The sequence below is a fragment of the Anopheles coluzzii genome, chromosome 2 (genome assembly GCF_943734685.1).
Source record: "Anopheles coluzzii chromosome 2, AcolN3, whole genome shotgun sequence".
NCBI lineage: Eukaryota > Metazoa > Arthropoda > Insecta > Diptera > Culicidae > Anopheles > Anopheles coluzzii.
This window is the reverse complement of record NC_064670.1, coordinates 16,854,831-16,874,914: the sequence shown is the minus strand read 5'-3', so window position 1 is coordinate 16,874,914 and position 20,084 is coordinate 16,854,831. Positions and strand designations below refer to the sequence as shown.

The 20,084-nt window shown below is 48.5% G+C and overlaps 1 protein-coding gene across 14 annotated transcripts in view; it reads left to right on the top strand.

Moving 5' to 3' along the window:
- The window catches only part of LOC120947666 (low-density lipoprotein receptor-like), a 159,638-nt gene that overhangs the window by 129,514 nt on the left and 10,040 nt on the right, over positions 1–20,084 (top strand). For 13 of the 14 annotated variants that reach the window (XR_005750894.2, XM_040363184.2, XM_040363180.2 and 10 more), the window contains 9 exons: positions 1,203–1,429; positions 1,566–1,839; positions 1,925–2,147; positions 2,226–2,558; positions 2,633–2,851; positions 2,930–3,074; positions 3,158–3,367; positions 3,448–3,646; positions 4,924–4,989. Coding sequence is in view for 13 of the 14 variants with exons in the window: in XM_040363184.2 (XP_040219118.2) it covers positions 1,203–1,429; positions 1,566–1,839; positions 1,925–2,147; positions 2,226–2,558; positions 2,633–2,851; positions 2,930–3,074; positions 3,158–3,367; positions 3,448–3,646; positions 4,924–4,989 (1,896 nt within the window). In the remaining variant the exon portion in view is untranslated. The remainder of the gene's footprint in view (positions 1–1,202; positions 1,430–1,565; positions 1,840–1,924; positions 2,148–2,225; positions 2,559–2,632; positions 2,852–2,929; positions 3,075–3,157; positions 3,368–3,447; positions 3,647–4,923; positions 4,990–20,084) is intronic. The other variant, XM_040363189.2, reaches the window with a different exon arrangement.

The following is a 20,084-nucleotide window of genomic DNA, read 5'->3' as shown; positions in this document are numbered from 1 at the left end:
CGTGAAGCGAGGACCGAAACTTGTGTGTCGCATCGTTGGGCGGAATGATGGGGGAGCTGATGCACGCAACTCTCACGGTACACGGACGAAACTTCCGGCAACCATAGATGCTCGCACAATATTTTACAAGATGTAACAAAACTTTGCGCTCCCTTTTACACTCCAGTCCAGTGAATGAACGACCTAATACCTGCTACTTCCACAACTAGTTCATTGTGTTGCCATGACGAAGCGAACTACCACAAAAAAAACAACTCACCTCGACAACATTACACGACCAACTTTCCCGGAAAGAGCCATAAGGAGCGGACAAATTTTCTTATCGTGTTCACCTTACACTGTGCGCGCGGCTACCCCGAATGCAACCATAAACCGGCATTTTTGAGGCAGCGATACAAACACGCGTTAGGAGACCGAGGATGTTGAGGCCAAGGAGACCGCCGCGCCCCTGCAACGAATCTGACAGAGATGACACTTTTGCCCAGATAAACTCGTTTTCGTGGAAGCCAAAGCACACGTGAAACAAAGTTTCGTGCAAAGTTTAATAAAACGTTATCATTTTCTATGTATGTTTTTCGCCGTGTGTGCATTTGCTGCACTAGCTTGTTAACTTGCCGGCCCCGGTGCCCGAGTGTGGCTCGAGTCCACCAGTGGCCCCAAGGGACGGTACGTTACGGTTAAGAAGGGGTGTCTCTAGTTGGATGCGTTATGATGGTCGTTACTTCCAATTTTTCTTCGAGCGGAAGATTGAGTTCATGCTTACACCGTTTCTATGACGTTGCAGCTAGCGTCTAGAACCTAATGGCCGAACCCTAAAACCTGGTGCAAAATGCATTTACTTGTGCACATGTGAAATGCGAGCCGTTTAGTGTTTCATTTTGTAAATTTCATTCACAACGTTAGCAGCTTACCGTTCGTTTGGCTTCGTTTGATGTGATGGGAATGTAATGGAATTCTGTACCGGTAGATGATGATTAATGTAATTGGATTATTTGTGGAAGCGGAACACTGCATAAACGTTGTATCTTACTTTCAGCATTTATCTACTTACAGCAACACACGCACCACGATACTGCCAGCATCGAAACAGTTACGACACATACGACACATAACAGTTTACCTTACCATTTCAGCGTTACCTTAGCCTTGCTAGCCCTTACTAAACTGTACCTTCCGTCTTCTCGAACACTCAACTTTCTCAGATGAAACCTGCCGATCGGATGAGTTCACCTGTGGCAACGGGCGCTGCATCCAGAAGCGCTGGGTGTGCGACCACGATGACGACTGTGGCGATAAGACGGACGAGGACAACTGCCCAACCACGACGTGCGATCCGCTGAAACAGTTCGCCTGTGCGGAGAACTATTGCATCACCAGCAAGTGGCGCTGCGATGGCGAACCCGACTGTCCGGATGGTTCCGACGAGCGGGTAAGTTTGAGATAGATGCTTTGTGTGTGTGTGTGTGTGTGTGTGTGTGTGTGTGTGTGTGTGTGTGTGTGTGTGTGTGTGTGTGGTCCGGCCAGTTTCCTTTTTCATGGGCGCATTTTCCTACCTCACCCCGAAGGGATGTGCAAATCCACCACCGCCTACGTTCTCCACCTGTCTGCCGCTGGAATACCAATGCAACGATCGCATCACCTGCATCCATCGGAGCTGGATCTGCGACGGGGAGAAGGATTGCCCGCGCGGGGACGATGAAATGCCACCGATCTGTCAGAATGTGACCTGCCGCTCGGACCAGTTCCAGTGCAAGAAGGACAAAACGTGCATCAACGGTCACTTTGCCTGTAACGGCAAGAACGACTGTTCGGACGGTAGCGACGAGCAGAACTGTGGTGGTAAGTTGGGTTTGGCTTCGTACCTGTTTTGTTGATGTTCAGCCTGTTCGTACTAGGAACTCATGTCCTTACATCATTTCCACAGTGAACGTTCGCAGTGAGAAATGCAACCCGAAGACAGAGTTCGATTGCGGCGGTGGCATGTGCATACCGCTGGCGAAGGTTTGCGACCAGAACCCCGACTGTCCCGAGTTTCAGGACGAGCCGGCCGACAAGTGCGGCAAGAACGAATGTCTGCAGGGTAACGGTGGCTGCTCGCAGCTTTGCGTGGACACACCAGCCGGCTTCTACTGCGACTGTAAACCGGGGTAGGTTGTGGCGCTTATATTTGCACCGTGCGCGTTGTAGTAGTTTTTTTTTTACATTAAATTCCCCTTCGTTCACAGCTTTAAGCTGGCCGACAATCGGACGTGTGTCGACATCGATGAGTGCGAAGAGCCCGGCTCCTGCTCCCAGAGCTGCATCAATGAGATCGGTACGTTCAAGTGCGAGTGTATGGACAACTATCTGCGCGATCCGCGCGATCACACCCGGTGTAAGCCGAAGGAGGGTCACGCTTCGCTACTGTTTGCCCGCCGCCACGACATTCGCAAGATTTCGCTCGACCACCGTGAGATGACGTCGATCGTGAACGACACCAAGTCGGCCACTGCGCTAGACTTTGTGTTTCGTACTGGCATGATCTACTGGAGTGATGTGTCGGAGAAGCGCATTTACAAGTGAGTCTACAATCTGCGGGAATGGTAAGTCGCACAGTACGGACACTTATCGGGGTGTGTTTGGTTGGTTACAGGGCACCGATTGACGAAGGGTCAGACAAGACGGTCGTAGTGAAGGACCAGCTCGTTACCTCGGACGGACTGGCGGTGGATTGGATCTACAATCACATCTACTTTACCGACATCAAAAAGTCAACCATCGAGCTGACGAACTTCGACGGCAACATGGGCAAGGTGTTGATCCAGGACGATTTGGAAATTCCGCGTGCGATTGCGCTGGACCCTATCGACGGGTACGTTTCAAGCGCAGCTGTAAATATGTAAATTGAGGAAGCAGTTCTTGTTAACTTTGTTTATTTTCATTTCTACAGTTGGATGTACTGGACCGATTGGGGCACCAATCCAAGAATTGAGCGTGCTGGTATGGACGGTACCCACCGGCAAGTGATTGTCAGCTACGAGGTGAAGTGGCCGAACGGAATCACGCTGGATTTGGTGCGAAAGCGTGTGTATTGGGTATGTTGCTACTGAAGCCGTCACATTTATCCTCGTGCGTGTTCAAACCGTTCAATTTCCTCATCCTAATTACCAACTTTCAGGTCGATGCGAAGCTGAACGTCATCTCGTCCTGCAACTACGACGGCTCCAAGCGCTCGGTAATACTGTACTCGGCCGACTATCTGCGACATCCGTTCTCGATCACCACGTTCGAGGATTACGTGTACTGGACCGATTGGGACAAGGAGGCCGTCTTTAAGGCGAACAAATTCACCGGCAAAGACGTAGAGCCGGTAACGGCAATGCATATGGTAATATTCGGCGTTCGTAGCGTTAGCCACGAACTCGCTAATTCCCGGTCTATTTGTTGTCCCCCCTCTATCCAATGTAGCTGCAACATCCGATGACGATTCACGTGTACCACCCGTACCGCCAGCCGGACGGCGTCAACCACTGTCAGGCGGTGAACGGCCACTGTTCGCATCTGTGCCTGCCGGCGCCCCAAATTAACGCCAACAGTCCGAAGATTTCCTGCGCCTGCCCGACCGGCCTGAAGCTGATGAGCGACAGCTTGATGTGCGTGGAGGACGGTAAGTGCGAGCGCGGCAAGACGGTGCCGTCATTTTGTTCTATTTGCCCTCCCTTTTCCCAAATCGGGTTCCCGCCACATTAAAGCCTTAAGTGTATGCTGTCCGTCCGTGGCACGCCGGTGCCATCAAATTGGGTTCGGATTGGCGTGAAGATTCTTTCCTCCCGGAGGGTTCATGCCCGCGTGTCCCAGTCAACAAAAAGTCAACACCAGTGCTGGAGAAGCAGCAGAGAAGAATTGGCGAGACAGAGCAAAAAATCAAGCGCTCAATCGTGCACTGAAAAATTCGTCCTCATTGCCAGCACTCCGTGGTGGCCGGCACACGGCTGAAGAACTTCCTGTGTACAACTCCCCATGCCGGTCCCGTGCCCCTCCAGTTCGCCAGTTCGGCTGCAACGAGGTTTTATTTATTCATCTTCAGTTGTTTGCTGTTTTACTGCGCGCACGGCGTTGTTCTTTTCCTTTTTTCGTACAGCGTTGTGCGCTCGTTTTTTAATGAATTTTAAATGTTTTTCATTCGCCCAACCCGTCGACCGATTTACCCCGCTGTCTGCACCCGGCCACGCGGCAATTCAGTGCACGCGTGGGAATCGGTACAATGAATGGCGCCGGTCAATAGCATTGTTGCGTCGCGTGGTGGTTTTATAGTTCCGATTTTTTTTTTCTTTAATTTGTTTTTATGTTTGGTTCGTTTTTTTTATTGTTTGTTAACATTCCCCCTCTCTTGTTTGTTCGCTCATTTCGTCCTTTTATATTTCTGTGTGTGTGTTATATATGTGTGTTTACGATTGCACTTTGAGTTTGTTGATTTATTTATAAATTCATTTTATTTCTGCTTGTTGATTTTGTTCATTTCTCTATTTTCTTTCTTCCCATTATGCTTTTTTCCCCTTTCGTTCTCGGTTCCGTTTTCTCTGTGTGTTCGATTGTTTCCCGACACCATCGCCGGAATGTCATCGCCGTGCAATCACCGTGCAACAAACTACTCCCACACGCCCGGCTGCCCACCCACCGCCCGAATGAATTGCTATGCGCGGCTGCGTTCGCACGTACGTGTGATAATCACATTCTTCTTCCTCGAAATGGCTCTCGCGTGTTTTTTTTCTGTCAACGAAATTGGTTAAACAACACACCTACACACAATGCTGCGGAACACACGTAAAAAAACGACGCCTTCATTTAACCCCATTATACTGCGCTTGCCAACGTGTTTCACGTTCCGGGTGAAATGGGAAATGGGGCTCGTTTTTTCTCTCTCTCTCCGTGTGACCTCTCTAGAAAAACCCACGGCCGGGCCGGCGGGCGAGGATGGCACGAGCAGCGGCCGGATCGATAGCAACAATGGTATGAATAGTAGCGGTGCCAACAGGCACATCGAGCACCACTCGAGTAACATTTACGATAGCAATAAGGACATCATCGCAAACATCTCCACCTTCCCCAACTCCAACTCCTCCACAACATCATCCCAACCATCATCATCTTCATCGTCTTCGTCTAGCTCTGTCCCCTCCGTGGCGCCCGGCGCAAAGAATAACTGTGAGTATGGTGTTCCGTTCCGGTTTGTGCCCGTGCGGTGGCAAGCGGCAGCACGACCGTTTAGCCGCGTTATGGGGACCAATCGCCCGTTGCTGGTCTCAGGTGTACACACTCTATCCCTCTCTCTTGATGATCGGTGGATGGTGACGGCTGTAATGGAAAGAAAAGCATGCACTCTTCTTAACTCACAGCTATTCAAATGAACACACTCAACGGTGCATTACTGCCGATCGCTGCTGCTGCTGCTGCTGCTTCTATTCGTTTTATTAACCGAAATGACTCAACTCCCTCACAGCTCTAACCGCTGGTAGCAATTGTCTCGCATCGATTGCATTCGCGCTAGGCACAGCTGAATCGATCCTTTTATCCCTATTTAGAGCTACTGACACTCAATAGTTCGATTAACACCTCCTTTCACAAAAGAAAAAGAGCACCATCGCACCATTGTGCCGCCTCTGTTGTTCGTGGGTGTAATTACCTTTCACCCTGGCGGTGCTGTGTGTTCTGCCTGCAATCGGCAACTCGGGAAGGCACAAACTTTGTTCTCTTATCAGAAACTAGCTAATCATTTGATCTTTCCTCCTTGCGCACCATGCCCGCACATGCACACCGGGGAAACTTTCCAGTAACGAACGTTGATCGAAGCACGTGATGCAGACGTTCGCTTTGCCAGCGGGCCTTGTTCGGGTTTTGCCAGCAGTGGTAAAACTTTCCCCACCCCGCCCTACCAGAACAGGCACCGTTCCGAGAATCTTAATAGTAATTAATAATGCCACCTACTCACCTACACCTACTGCTTACCGCAGCCGGCATCGCCGGCAGCTTCAGTGCAATTTTGCCTGCGCTAATTTTCCTCCCGGGACTTGTAACAGATTACGAGTAGCACAGGAGAAATTGTTGGCCCTCGACGTAAAACCACCGAAACGCTTTACCACTTTTCCAAGCTACCCGCTCTATTATCTTCTTATCGCGGCAAAATGGCGGGGCGGGGAATGAACCCGGCAATCCGGGAGCATCGCTTCACGGATTCACTTCAGATTCAAACTCCATGTTGCATGTTCGGGCAACGGCGCCATATTTGCCAAAAGGCAAATAAAGTTCAACCGAAGAAGATGGGAGGGAGAGAACACTAACACGGCCATTTTGTGTGCAACCCAGTGGCAAAAGAGTGGGGGTTTGTCTCGGGCACAAAAGAGGAACTGGGCAGAAATTGAATCATAATTCCCGGACTACATGGAACGTGAACATGGGAAAAATGCTTCAACTTAATTGCTTCAGACGGTGCGCGAGATCGCTTCTCCGATCCCCTTTCCCCGGATACACACACACACACACACACCCGAACAACTATCTTGAAAATTTTGCCAAGAAAAACAGAGCACACTGCCCATGTTGCAGCCAAGCGCTGGTGTTGTTTTGTGCGCCAAACCCCGGTTGGGAAATCGGGTAAAACTTGTGTTTCCTATTCTACATTCACTAACCCCGTTCGAACCGTTGCTTGCTTGGGGTTTGATGCCTTTGAACGCGCCTCGAAGCAAACCGTGCTGCCGGCCCAACCGGTGCTTCCGAATTGGTGTTCGGTATGCTTTCGAGGTTGAATGATTAATCATCCTTTTTAGTAGCCTTTCTGGGAAGGGTTCATGTTGGTTATTGGCCACTGTTAGCCCTCCTTACTAGTCCCAAATTACAGCCGCCAGTTAAATTATGGCACCGTTTTCTCTACCGCACGCTCAGCAGCCGCTCACAGCAGCGCTCAGTGAGCTCGATACAATTGAAATTTTTCGAACAAATATTTACACTTTAGCACAGTGGCAACCCAAACACACGGCCGACCGCCGATGGCTTTTGTGTTGTGAGCAAACCCAGGCACTGTGGCATGGGTTTATTTTGCGCGCTACAAGCGCGCCATTGTGGTTGATTAGCTAAAGGTAAACATGTGTAACAGTAACTTCTCGCTCGGCTCTCCACCATCAATGCCACAATGGCGAGAGCAACGCGAAAAACTCTGCCACAATTTGATGATCCTTCTTTATGTAATCTCGCCCTCCCGTGCTCGCTGGCGTGTCCTTTTGACCGCTCGGTTCTGCGGTCTGTCATCAATTTAAATCGTTCCGATAACTGATCAACGCGCTGCACCAGGTTGACATTCGTTGGAATTCAATTTGCACAGCACTTATCAGGTGCCATTCCGATGCACTTGTCCCTGTGTGTGTTTGTTTTATTTATTGTTATACAAGCGAACACTGTGCCGCTCATTTAAATACTCCTCGGAATGAGTGTTTAACGCGTTTGTTCTGCTGGAGGGTCAGGTCAGGAGGACGCAACGGCTGTTTATTTAAAACAATTTGATTTACCGTTTAACCGTGGATTGGTTTCGAAGCGCTTTTTTGTATCGTTGAATATACATTGCGATGCAATTGTGGCGTGCTTATGAGCATTGGGGACACGACACATTAAGCATTGCCAGCGGCTACGGAACGTGGTTAATTACTACCCAGCGCCACAATCCGTCCGTGCGGAAGGGTGCAGTTTAATGTGCGGCACACAATTGTCCCGCGAGTTGGAAAATGTCGATCGATCAAATAGCGATCATAGTCCCATCAACCATTCCGCCGTGCATGATGTCATATGTGCGCGTGGTAGATAGCGTTGCAACCACACAGCATGGTTCGTTTACGGTGCTTTCATTTGTGTAATTTAACACACACTCACAGTTGTTCAAACAGGGGCGGGGAAGTTACAAGCGTAACAAAAAATGATCCTAAAAACAAACTCCAGGACGACAGTCTGCTGGAGCACCGTGCTTGGGTGTTAGTGTGACCGATACGGAATATATGCGGATAGGAAAATATGGTTGATTTATTCGATGCTCATCCATCTAAAACCCAACCAATCCCTCGGGTTGGGCCGCCCCCCCCCCCCCCCCTCCGAGCCAGTGGTGTGGTTGTATTTGTCCAGCGGTGCTCAACAGGCAAACGCGAACGTATAATTTATGTCTGCCGGGCGTAACGACTGCTGCCGAACCATTGATACGTGATCGGACATATTGCATGGCTAATTATACAAACTCCACCATTCTCCGGTTGTGGCTCCCCCTCGTTGGTTCGACCGGATGGTCAACCGGAAAGCAGGGGAAGTGTTTGCAACTGTGTGGGTGCATGTTTGTTGAATTAACTTCCTGAACTGCTCTTTAATCTCGATGCTGAATAAACGACAAAGGCGTGCAGTACACGCTCCCGTGCATATAATTTGTGTCATTTATCGAACCATGTTAGAGGGCGGGGGGGGGGGGGGGGCGATTTGGGCGGAACCCTGCTTTATCGGGGGTGCCCTGCCGGTACAACCGCCTGCCGTCAGTGTACATTCGCACCGGCTTAGGGATATCATGCATACCCTCCAAAGCAATGTGTGTACCTTTAGGCCTATTTGCCTACGCTCGTCGATACGCTTTACTGGCGGCGTGTTAGCATCCTGCGCGGTAGCACACACACACACACACACACACACACACACACCGGTAGCTCCGGTACCCGGTCAAGCTCGGTTCCGGTGTCAAAGCAATTTGTGAATTATAGCGCAAAATTAACTTTATAGATTGGTATTGGTAACCAGTGTCTATCCACCTTTCTCCCCCATTGCAGTGGTCGTCGTCCCCCTGTGCCATTGCAACGCTTCACCGACTTGGATGTTTCGACTCCGGAGGCTAATGCGAGTGGGTGGAGATTTGTTTTTTGTTTTGTGTCTCCGGCCCGATTGGCAGGAGGGAAATCTATTTCCGGTCACTGTGTGATTTATCTCCGCTCCCCCGAGGGGACGGCAACGGATTCGGGATTCGAAAGCCTCAAAAAGTTTTGGGACCATAAATAATTGCCTAACCTGTCGTACGCTTCCATCCCTTTGCGTCCCGTCTCTAGCTCGGTGGCGGCTAATCGAGCGCTCGAAATCGGGCTCGGGCTGGCTATACGCAACCCGGGAGAAGGTTGGAGTTTTTTTTTTTATGTTGCCCTCCCTGGTTACCCTAGAAAGCTTCCAGGAATCGTGGGAGCTACATTGGGCAAATCAATTACTGCACCGGGTTTTCCTGATGCAACGAACATGAGGTCACGAACGGGGGCTCAAGATCCCACCCTCGGTTCCCATTTAGCTTGGGATTATCGGAACCGGATCGGTGCAGAGTAACTGGCCGATGCAGTCAGTAGCAGTAGCAGCAGCTCAAAGCACACAGCGGCAGCAGTAGTAGTCACTCCTTTGAGAAATCCAAACATCATCCCCACCGAATATCCATACACACACACACCCCGACCGTGAGCGTGCTAAGTGCATTCTCGAGTGCAACCGAACGGCAAATGGGGTGGGCAAAAAAGAAGCATGCAAAAAGAAAGCAAACCAGTCACGAACTAAACATAAATATCCTGAACCTGCTTTTTCATCCTTTCCGCTTTGCTTCATCATCACCATCACCATCATCATTTCTACCATCATCGTCATCCGCAACCGCTGCTACTTTCCTGGCTTTCCTTGGCGCTTGGCTTCCTCCTTCCCTGCCTCCATCCCCTCGGCAACATCATCGGGATATGGGAATTTGTCTGTGCTTTCCCTTCCTGCGGCTTCGCAACGTTTACCCCCTCCCCCACAATATCGACTGACCGATCGAATGGACAAATCGAACCGGTGGGATTGGGATTGGGGCAACAACCAAACGACCCCCCTCCCCACACAGGGCAGTCGACCATTGGGCTGCCCGGGCTAAGCTGGCCGGGGCACTTGCCGAGCGGTGGCAGCATCGCCAACAGTCTGCACCTGGCCGCCATCTGTACCAACCTCACGCGCACGGTGGCAATTATGGAGAGTTTAAAATCGTCCCCCGGTACGGTGCGGGACCGGGCCGCCCTGCACCGATCCTACATGAACCGGGTGGACGGGCCGGGGCAGCACCCGGCACGCTACTCGTACTGGGAGCAGCGCAAGCGATTCAATCTGCTCGAAAACCTTTTCCCCCGGGCGCCGGTCGATGCGATCGAGCGGGCGAACGATGCGGCCGCGACCGACCACCGGACGCTCTACGATAACGAGCTGTCCGCCTCGCTACAGTATGTGAGGTGGATTTGCGAAAAGTATCGAGGTAACGTGTACGTGTGTGTGTGTCTGTCTGTGTGTTTTGTCCATCGTGCAGTAACGTACGTTTCGTGGTTATGTTTCGTTCTTCCTGTGTAACTATTTCTTTCTCCTGTGCTGTTGTTCTTTCACCTTCGCTCACTGTTGTGCTCACGTGTGATTGGTTCTGAGCATTGTTTTTTTTTTTTTAAGTACAGTTGCCACGAGCCGTTGCTTGTTTGTCGACATCCAGGGTAAGCTGTACACACAAGGGCGGACGGCTTTTTGTCGTCATCGTCGTGTGGACTTTTCGACTTATGCAAGTGCCATTAATTTTTCACCTGCACTTGCCCGTGCTGCATAGCGATGAATGTTTACAAAACACGACGATGTGGTGGATCGTCGTTATCCGTTTTAGTTAGTAATAACTAGTAGTTTTTTTGCGTGTGTGTATGTGCGTTCATTGTCCAATCGGTTGTCGTATTTAATTAGTTAGTTTGAATTATTAATCCAATCTTTAGCGTAGTCTTCATTTTTGTGCCATTTTATTGTGACGGTAAGGTTACAGACATAAACTGACAGTAAAAGAACACTATGAATACTATAAAAACTGAAACATGGTACATAAATGTATTTTGGCTAATTGTTTCTTCAGTTCACAAACTAAAGATTAAACTTTAAATTAAGCAAAGCAAAAAACCATGCTTGATATCATAATAGTGATATTTTACTGGCTGATATTTTAGTTTGCTAATTTATACAAACATTTTAGACTCAATATCAGTATTTATCAAGCGTACAATATATCGTTGGAATTAAGAAATAATATGGGAAAAAATCGAACCTATTTTTAACATTTTATTATATACAATTATGCATACTACAGTGAAACAAAGTGATTACACTAATCGCAAACCAAAACAGTGACAAGCCATTCGCCACCTCCCCCCACAGCATCCATTGCAGTGCTAATTTTACGCTCTAACGCTTCATGCGTTGGCGAACCTTTATATCAACAGCATAGTTTGCCCGTTCTTACATTTTATTCGTGCACAAACACACACACACACACACACGCGCCCGCACACGAACCGACGAAGCACGATCTGGTGGCCGGCGTGGAAAACGTCTCCCTGGACGGTTGTAAGATGCTAAGTAGTTCTCCACTTCTGCTCACGGTCAGTCATCTCTTCGACGCGTCGAATCAGACAAGCACGCGTTCGCGTTCGATACGGTTTCGCGCATTTTGGGGGCAATTCATCTTCTCGCCGCCTGTTTGCGGGTGATTCGGGTGAATTTGCCATGGGCAATCAGTTTTCCATGAACAAAGTAAAATCGTATTATCTATTTTTAGTCTTCTATTATATTGCGCGCGCGCGCCCGTGTGTGTGTGTGTTTACGTTTTTGGAACAGTTTTATCGTTTGTTAGTTCAAGCCGTGTTTTATGTGACTGCCCATTTGCTTGCTCCATTACTTATTGAAGCGTAATTGGTTTCAATCGCAAAAAAAAACCTGTTCAAACTCTAAAAAACGCGACCCAAAAGCACACAATGCGTCTTACCAACATCACCTGGATTATGCTGAAACATCACAACCACGAGCGAAAAGGTATTACAGTGCGGAGCTGGCTGACAAATTAAGGCTCACACACGTTCGCGAAAGTGCACGCACTCACGATGCAATCTCCCGGGTGCATGACAGTGCACCATTAACAATGCGGATTTGGGATGACATTTTTATAGGCCCCGTATAATTTTTGCTTTTAACCAAATTAATGCACCGCACGCACGGGCTTTTCGAGGACAGCAGGTACGGGGAATGGCCTATAGTCAGCTCTCAGCGCTCACTCACAATCACCGTTTTTTTATCAGCTATCAGCATGCGCAAAAGTCAAACAAGTGGTGTGGAAAACTAGCCTTTTTTGTTTCAATCTCCTACCACCACCCCTCCACCTAGTTAATCCGTTGAGTGAAGTTTTTCCGGTTGGCGGGGTCATGTAGCAGGCTGGGCCATATAGTCCCACTTCAATTATTAAGCTAAGCGAAAATGGGTGAAAAAGCGAATAAAAAGTGAATTCTTTATTCATGATAAGTAAAATCGAAACGCCCCGTGTGCTACCTCCAATCAGTGTGTGTGTGTGTGTGTGTGTGTGTGTGTGTGTGTGTGTGTGTGTGTGTGTGTGTGTGTGTGTGTGTGTGTGTGTGTGTGTGTGTGTGTGTGTGTGTGTGTGTGTGTGTGTGTGTGTGTGTGTGTGTGTGTGTGTGTGTGTGTGTGTGTGTGTGTGTGTGTGTGTGTGTGTGTGTGAGTGTGTGTTTGTGTGTGTGTGTGTCGATGTGTAATAAAAACAAAACATTTCGGTCAAACAGACTGCAAACCGAAAAGAACAAAAAAGGAAAAACATCCACAATCCTTTGCCACCAAAAATCGGGCACACACACGCGCGCGCTGAAGTAGTGTGACATGTTAATAATTTAATCGTGATTTTTTGTCCCATGTCAGGTCGGCAGGCCTCAAAGCCGTCTCTGTGCCGGTGTTTTTTAATTGAATGAACAACGCAATTACCATGGATTTTGCCGTTCACTTCCTCACTGCCGCTGTTTGGCACTCCGCGATCGATTCAGCCTTTTTCTGTTGGCTTTAGTCACCGTCGATTGAATGACCGCTCGGTACGAACAGAATATTAATTAAAAGATTAAAAGAGACCAGCGCTCCTCACACAGCATGCTGTAGCAACAATTGGAAAACAAGTAGAGCAAAAACAAAACCCTTCCATTGCAGCCAGCGCTGCCACTGCTTCAAGAAGAAAAGTGATGAAAACAGCAGCGTGCACGGTGTAAACCTTGGCAGTACTTTTGTTTGTCCTCCTAGTACCCCCTCTTATCCACTGCTCGAGCTGTGCACCGTTTTCAATTAGCAGGAGCGTAAAAGTGCTCAATAAATCCACAAATTATCGGTATAAGCCAGAAGCTTTTTGACCGTTCAAAGTGGACGGGAGCACCGGTTTTTCTTTTTTTTCTATTGATTTGCCTGTAAAACCATCGCGCCAATATTTGCTGCTGTATTTATCGTTTCATTACTACGGTGTGAATCGGGGTTTTTTGTTGTTGCCCCTCGTACCATTATTTTTACACGGTTTGGCCAAACCCCTTTTTGTGCATCCTTTTTATCATGCAAACAAATTATGTTCGATCCAAACAGGCCGGAAAAAAAAGATCGAGGAGGTTCGGTTTTGCTGTGGGCCAGCATGGCTTGTTTCGTGTTAAGCGTTATGATATGATTTATTAACTGTTAATGATAGTCACTCCGTACCTTTTTCACGGCCACTCAACGCAGCATGGAGGAAGAAAAATAGCACTCACGCGTTCGGGGAAGTATATGTTTTTCGCTTTTATTTCGCACGTGTTGCTCTCAATGCCCATCAATGCGGCAACGAAGTACAGCGTACGTAGCAACCCGGCACACTGAATGCCAAAACAATCTGCTCTAGTAATTGGAAATGAAAATAGCACTGCTTCAGCAGCACAGACACAGGAACCTTCTATTGCAGTGTAAAAACAAAAACAAAACACATATAGACGTACGTGTACGCACACAGACAGCCCCGGCGAATGGGGTAAAATCGCTCGAAACAATGAGCCAACCAGTGGGCAACCGCACTGCTCTGGCCGGCAGTTTGAAATATTTATCATCCCTCAACCATTTATTAATTAAAACTTTTGCACACCCCCGTTGCACGCAGCATGATCCTCTCCCCCTATCCCCAGGTAGCAGAACCTCAGAAACCACCGCACAGAATCCTTTTGAATCCACCAGTGGAGTGGATTTTAGCCATCACAGGTCGCCCCACCCCTCTTATCGCATCATGCGGCATGCAGTCGATCAATAACCAAACCGAAAAATCCAATTACCAACAAAATAGGTGCAAAAACCTCATTGCACCTCAGCGCCTTCCTCCGATCCCTGCTTCACGCACACACACACACACACACACACGAGATACAATTATTTCGCCCGGATCATCACGGTCGAGGGAGCGTAGTAGTGAGCTTTAGAAGCGGACACAGCTCTATACTGGCAGAACGAAAACTGGCGAACCGATCGGGCCAGCAGTTCATATATCATTCGGAAGGACAGTTCTATTTGTTGCAGCTGGCACCGGTGAACTGCACTGCCATTCACACGCGCGCGCACACACACACACACACCAGCACACAAGGTGAATGCACATTCTGCAGCACTGCATTCCAGCAGCGTGGTGAGGAGGATTGCACACAGCTTAATCTTCAGTTCCAATGGGTGCGTTTTTGTGTGCGCTTTCCTACCCCTTTTGTGCTTTTTCTCACTTTATCTCTCTGTCTAACTCTGCTCCAGCAAGCTGTGACCAAAGATGAAATGATTTCCGCAATGAATGGAGAATCGAGCCAACATGGTGTATTCTTTTCGCCCAGCCTTTCCGACCTTTGCGACGTGCACGGCACGGATGTAAGCGAAGCTTTTGCGGGGCCCTTTTTTTCTATTGTACTGTAAAGCGCTGTTAAACCACGCTTTTGTCGGTTCTTGTTTTTGCTACACACACACACACACTTACAGGAGATTGACTTTTGCCGGCTCTGTTCTGTTCTTATCAGTGGCCGTGCACCACCAGCGACTGCAGGTGGTTGCTGCTTTCCACCTTTCCCTTTTCGCGTAACGCGAAACAAAGAAGCTTAAGTAAGGATCTACTCTACTTCCTGTCTGTCCCGCGTCTCTCGCGATGGCAGAGTGCAACCATGGGCCCGGAAACAATACAGCTAGTTTATTGGTGAGCTTGCGGGCTCGCGGCGTAGTTCGGTCAGCTCATATCCGTCTTAAAACTTGGAACGCAACGTTTACACAGTGTCGGGTCTGTTTGCGGTTGGCTGCCTTGCGTCACCTTGCCCTGCCACGGGAGAGGCAGGTATTGCAAGCGATTTTACCATGATGAGCCTTTGTTTGGGCGGACGATGCTACAATAGGTGTTTTCTTTGCCAATGAGTTCTGGGGCACAGTAAAAGGCAGTAGTTTTATTTTATTTACTAATATGTTGCTGTTACTAGGGTAAGTCGCAGTATTGAACAGCTGTAATAATATCGGAGAAATAGTAAATTTTCGCTATTTGCTGTTTATTGATACCATTGATTCCATGTTAATTACAGGGTTTCCCACGATTTATTGGTCAGTTCTCATGATTTTTTGGTGCGTTCCCACGATTTTTTGATCGTATCCCATAGATTTTTGGTTCGTTCCCATTTTCCGATTGGATATCAATACAATTGGACCAAAAAAATTCTGGAAAACGGCCAAAAAATCGCGGGAACGCACCAAAAAAATATGGGAACCCACCAAAAATTGATTAGAACCAACCAATAAATCGTGGGAAAACCTGTATGTAGTGCAATAAATTTCCCAAAAAAACATACTAGACAGACACTCAGTAACACCAGCCGATTACTTGATCAAAGTACTAGGCGTCTCCATAATGTTCTATGGTTGTACAAATTCGATAAAAAGATAAAAAAAAATCACTTATTCGCCCAAAATTGAACCAAATTTACTACCAAAAACTATAAATTTTACACCATGGTTTGCATTTTTCTGTACCTTAAATGTTTTATTGTTTTCGCCCCCTTTTTGTATGACGACGAAACATAAAATGGCTTAAATTGAGATTTCGGCGTTTCGAAACCGCGAATTGACCGTAACGTAGTTTCCGTCTCTGTAATGCATATGCATTATCCTGCTTTTATCCTAAAGACCTTTATTCTTGCCCATTTGCTTTTCCACCCTTTTTGCGGACCAACATTGCAGACAAAGCGGGGCAAATAGCACACACACACAAACATCCATCCTTATCTAGTGAAAATTTTCCTGTCCAGGGAAATGGCACAGTTTTTGTCATAACAAATGCCAGAGTTTTGTGTTAGTGTGTGTGTATGTGTGCGTTTGTGTATGTATCCATCTCTGCCCAGTTGTGTACCTTTTTGCGGCAGCACCACAACACAACTATTTTTACTTCTGCACAAAGCTCGATGCTGAAATAACATAATTCACCGGACGCTTTGTGCAGTGTTTGCTTGCAGTTTAAAGCAGTACCTTGTTTTTTATTTTGCTTTCTTCCTGGAACGAAGCGCAACCAAAATGCAAATCCTTCACGACGGAACGTTCATGCTACAAATGAAGAAAGCAAAAAAAAACACACACAACGCGCGCACCACTCAAAAACACAAAAATCACACGCGAAAGCAACATTTTTCCCGCGGGAATGCCCGGGAACGGAATCCCACCTACAGGGACGCAGACGCACGCAGACACACACACACACAACTCCGCACAACAAGCATCGAAAGTTTCATCTTGCTGCGGGCGCGATCAAATCGCGCGCCCCATCGTGTTTTCCCAGTTTGCTCGGTAGGTAGATGCGGTGGTGGTGGGTAGAGAACAAAAAAAGAATATTGAGTTAAAAATGTATTTCGCAAGCAGGCAGGCAAGCTAGAATCGGGAGGGTACGAAACCGGGTACGAAATCGGGCACAGACACGCAGTCGGCAGCGACGGACGCCACACTGCAAGACGGTGTGCGCGCGGTTGCCCAATTTTCCGCTACTATCCCGCTGGCTTTAATTTCCGGTCGTATTCGGGTGAAATCGACGGTGACTAACGAGCACCGGAACTCGGGAAGACGGCGCGCCGAGTGGTGGTGAGAAAACACACACACACACACACACAGACCCGGTGTGCGGCGGTGACCGGTGGTGGGAAAGAGCCACGGAAGCCACCGCGATATCGGTCGATTGCAATGAATGGTTGGTCGGCCCGGCAACAGTGGCTGGGGCAATGGCTGCTGCGACTGTTTGGGGGTGAAATCTACCATCCGATGAAGTTTACTTCATCGCCGGAAAACCACCACCAACCACCAGCAGCGTTTCGGGTAGCAACCATTTGGCCGCGCTGCGAACCATCGGGGGAGACTTTCTTGAATATTAAATAGCAGAAAAGGAACGCCACAAAAAACCCCCCAGTGCCAAAGCAAAAGGGAACACGAGCGCGCCACGTGCACGCTGTACGTAAGACGGGTTGTTTTTCGTTTGCCCACACTCCCCTTTTCCCCTCACCGCTCACGGGAATATTACTAGGACGAGAAGCATCACGGAATCGGCCAACGGAAATGCAAATGTGCAAATGCGAATCCCGTAAACCGCAACTCCCAAGGCGCGCTTGTCATCCCGCGCAAACCACCCCCTCCCGAAACCATTGTTGCCTTGTTGCGCACCATTGCCAAGCCGGTGCAACACGATTCCCCCTGCGCGCACTTCTGCCACGGGTGCAGTTTTCCGGTGCCATTCACCATGCATTGGCTGCTGCGTATCCCGAAAAATTTGCTTAACGCATTTTTGCCACCACTATCTTTGCGCAACAGAAGCAAAAGAAATGAGTGGATTGTAGGAGGAGGAAGGAAAGAGAGAATAGAGAGCAAGGGGAAAATGTCGGCGACCAACAGCCCCCTAAAACCCTTCTCCTTGCCAGCATCCGTTCGGGGATCCGTTGGCGCTGGCGCCACAAGTGCAGCAGGACAATAACAATAATAACGACCCAAAAGCAGTTTGCTCGCCTTTTGTGTCCCTCATTCTCTTTCTTTCTTTCTCTTTTTCTCTCTCTCCACTCTCTACTCTCATCCTCTCGCTCGTCCACTCACTCATACTAGTGTGATATAAAGTGGGCGTGCAAAGGAAAGCTTTTTATTCCTCTTTTATTTTGCACACGGAAGTTTTGACTCCCGAGCGCGACGAGAATGGGCGAGCAAACTAGCCGGGTTTTGTCTAGTTAAGAAAGATGAGAGAGAGAGGGGGGGGGGGGGGTAATTTTTGTGAATCTCCCTTCCAACTTTCTGAAGCGAGAGCCAATTGGCAATGCCCGAATGTTGATGGCGCTGTCCGGCTTTTCGCGATTTCGCCTCCATGATTGTGCCGTGATTGGGCCGTGCGAATTTGATCCGCGTTTGTCGTGTACCAAACTGACACTTTTGGTACTGTACAAAAAAACTGGAAAGGGATATAACAGGACAAAAAAGCAGGAAGAGTGGGGTAGAGGTAAATTGCGACCGGCGAACGGTAAACTTTTTGATGTAACTTTTACGCGCGCTCGCGCGGGCGCTACCAAACGAATGGTCGCGTACGGGAAACGAGCTGTGTGCCGTTTGCATACGTAATGCGGGGGACAGGAGCAACTTTCATAATCGAAGCCGCTTTGCAAAGGCAATAGGTGTATGTGTGTGTGTTTGTGTGTTGGTAAACTCATTTCCATCACCCTTTCTTCTATTTGTGATTTATTCCATCCATCAGAGCAACGGGTAAACGTGTCGATACACTTCGTCAGGGGCAGGGCGAATCGGAAACGCTTTTGTGGGAAACACCGTCACAAACTGCAAATGAGTGGTGTGTGGGGTGGTGTTAGTGGAGTGAGTATCGTAAATTGCCCATAATTTATGAGCTCTTAGCGCTGATTAACGGTGGTGCATCAATGGCCGAAATCAAGTCACAGCAGCAGCAAAAACGGTGCATTGGTTTGTTGGGGAAATGTTTAAACTTGTTAGAGCAGATGTTTTTTTTTTTTTTGCGGTGTGAACATTGTGAAGCAAACTTCCATCGGTATCAATTAAACTTATTTACAAGCAATTTTAATCCTATTATAAAACATTTGCCCCGGGTAACCATAGATTCTTTGCCCCACACAAGCAACTCAGAACGGCTTTGCGGTGCCTAGGCACTATTTTCCGAAGGAGAAAATCGTTCCCTTTGTTTGTGTTATTTGCGCAAAGTTTGCTTCCCTTTGAACTGCACCCACTTGGTGCAGCTGATGCAATTTCAGCTGCAACTGTCCGTAGGGCCGGAAGCGATGCACTTATTTGTTTCCAGCACGATGCACTACCCTCTGCTGCAGCAGGATTTTGTGCATACGCCAGTGTGCTTTGCTGTTTCGCAAACGCGCGATGCATCAATGCGGATCACAGCCGCGACAAGGAGACAAGTTTGTTTTTCTCCCTCGAGGGTTTTCCACCTTATTCTTTTCCGAGCGGTTGCGATATTATCAGCGCTTTTCCCACCTGTTATACGCCCTGTCCTTGCCCTCGCCCACACGCTCTAATTGACGAGCTTATTTTACGCCACGACACAACCCGGAAACCGGTGTCGCAAATATGGCCGAGACTTGTAATCTCATTATGGCTGTTGCTCTTTATTACCATCCGAGCGCGCGTGCAGTCACCCGTGAGCGTGCACACACACACACACACACACACACACACACAAACGCATCAACCTGGTGATGGAAGTGCTCCTTAGAAAAGCTCTACTACATTGGTACTAGTTCTTATTTTTTGCGAACTTGCGCAGGTCTGTGTGCTTTAATCACAGCGAACGGGCCGAAGTGGTTAATTTGTGTTTGGCAAGTTTTGCTTTGGCGGCCTGTCCATGGGGTGGTGAAAATGGCGGACCCCAAGCACCATTGCAGATTGTGCAATCCTGTGCTGTGGCCAACCCTCCCCATTGATGGCAGGCAGCCGACGGCAACTAAATGGCTCGAAATTAGGCCCGTCCCCATCGACCGGGGTCCAGGGATTCTGCTGCTTTGGAGCGGCGTGGGGGGCGTTGGGATATAGCGAAACGTTGCGAATATATTTTCGCCCAACGAACCGATCAGCCGTATCGAAACGGTTCGACGATGATGCCTGCACCGGCATTAGCCGAGCCGAGGTGAAAGTTTTTCATGCGTAGAATTGCTTCGGAAGGTTTT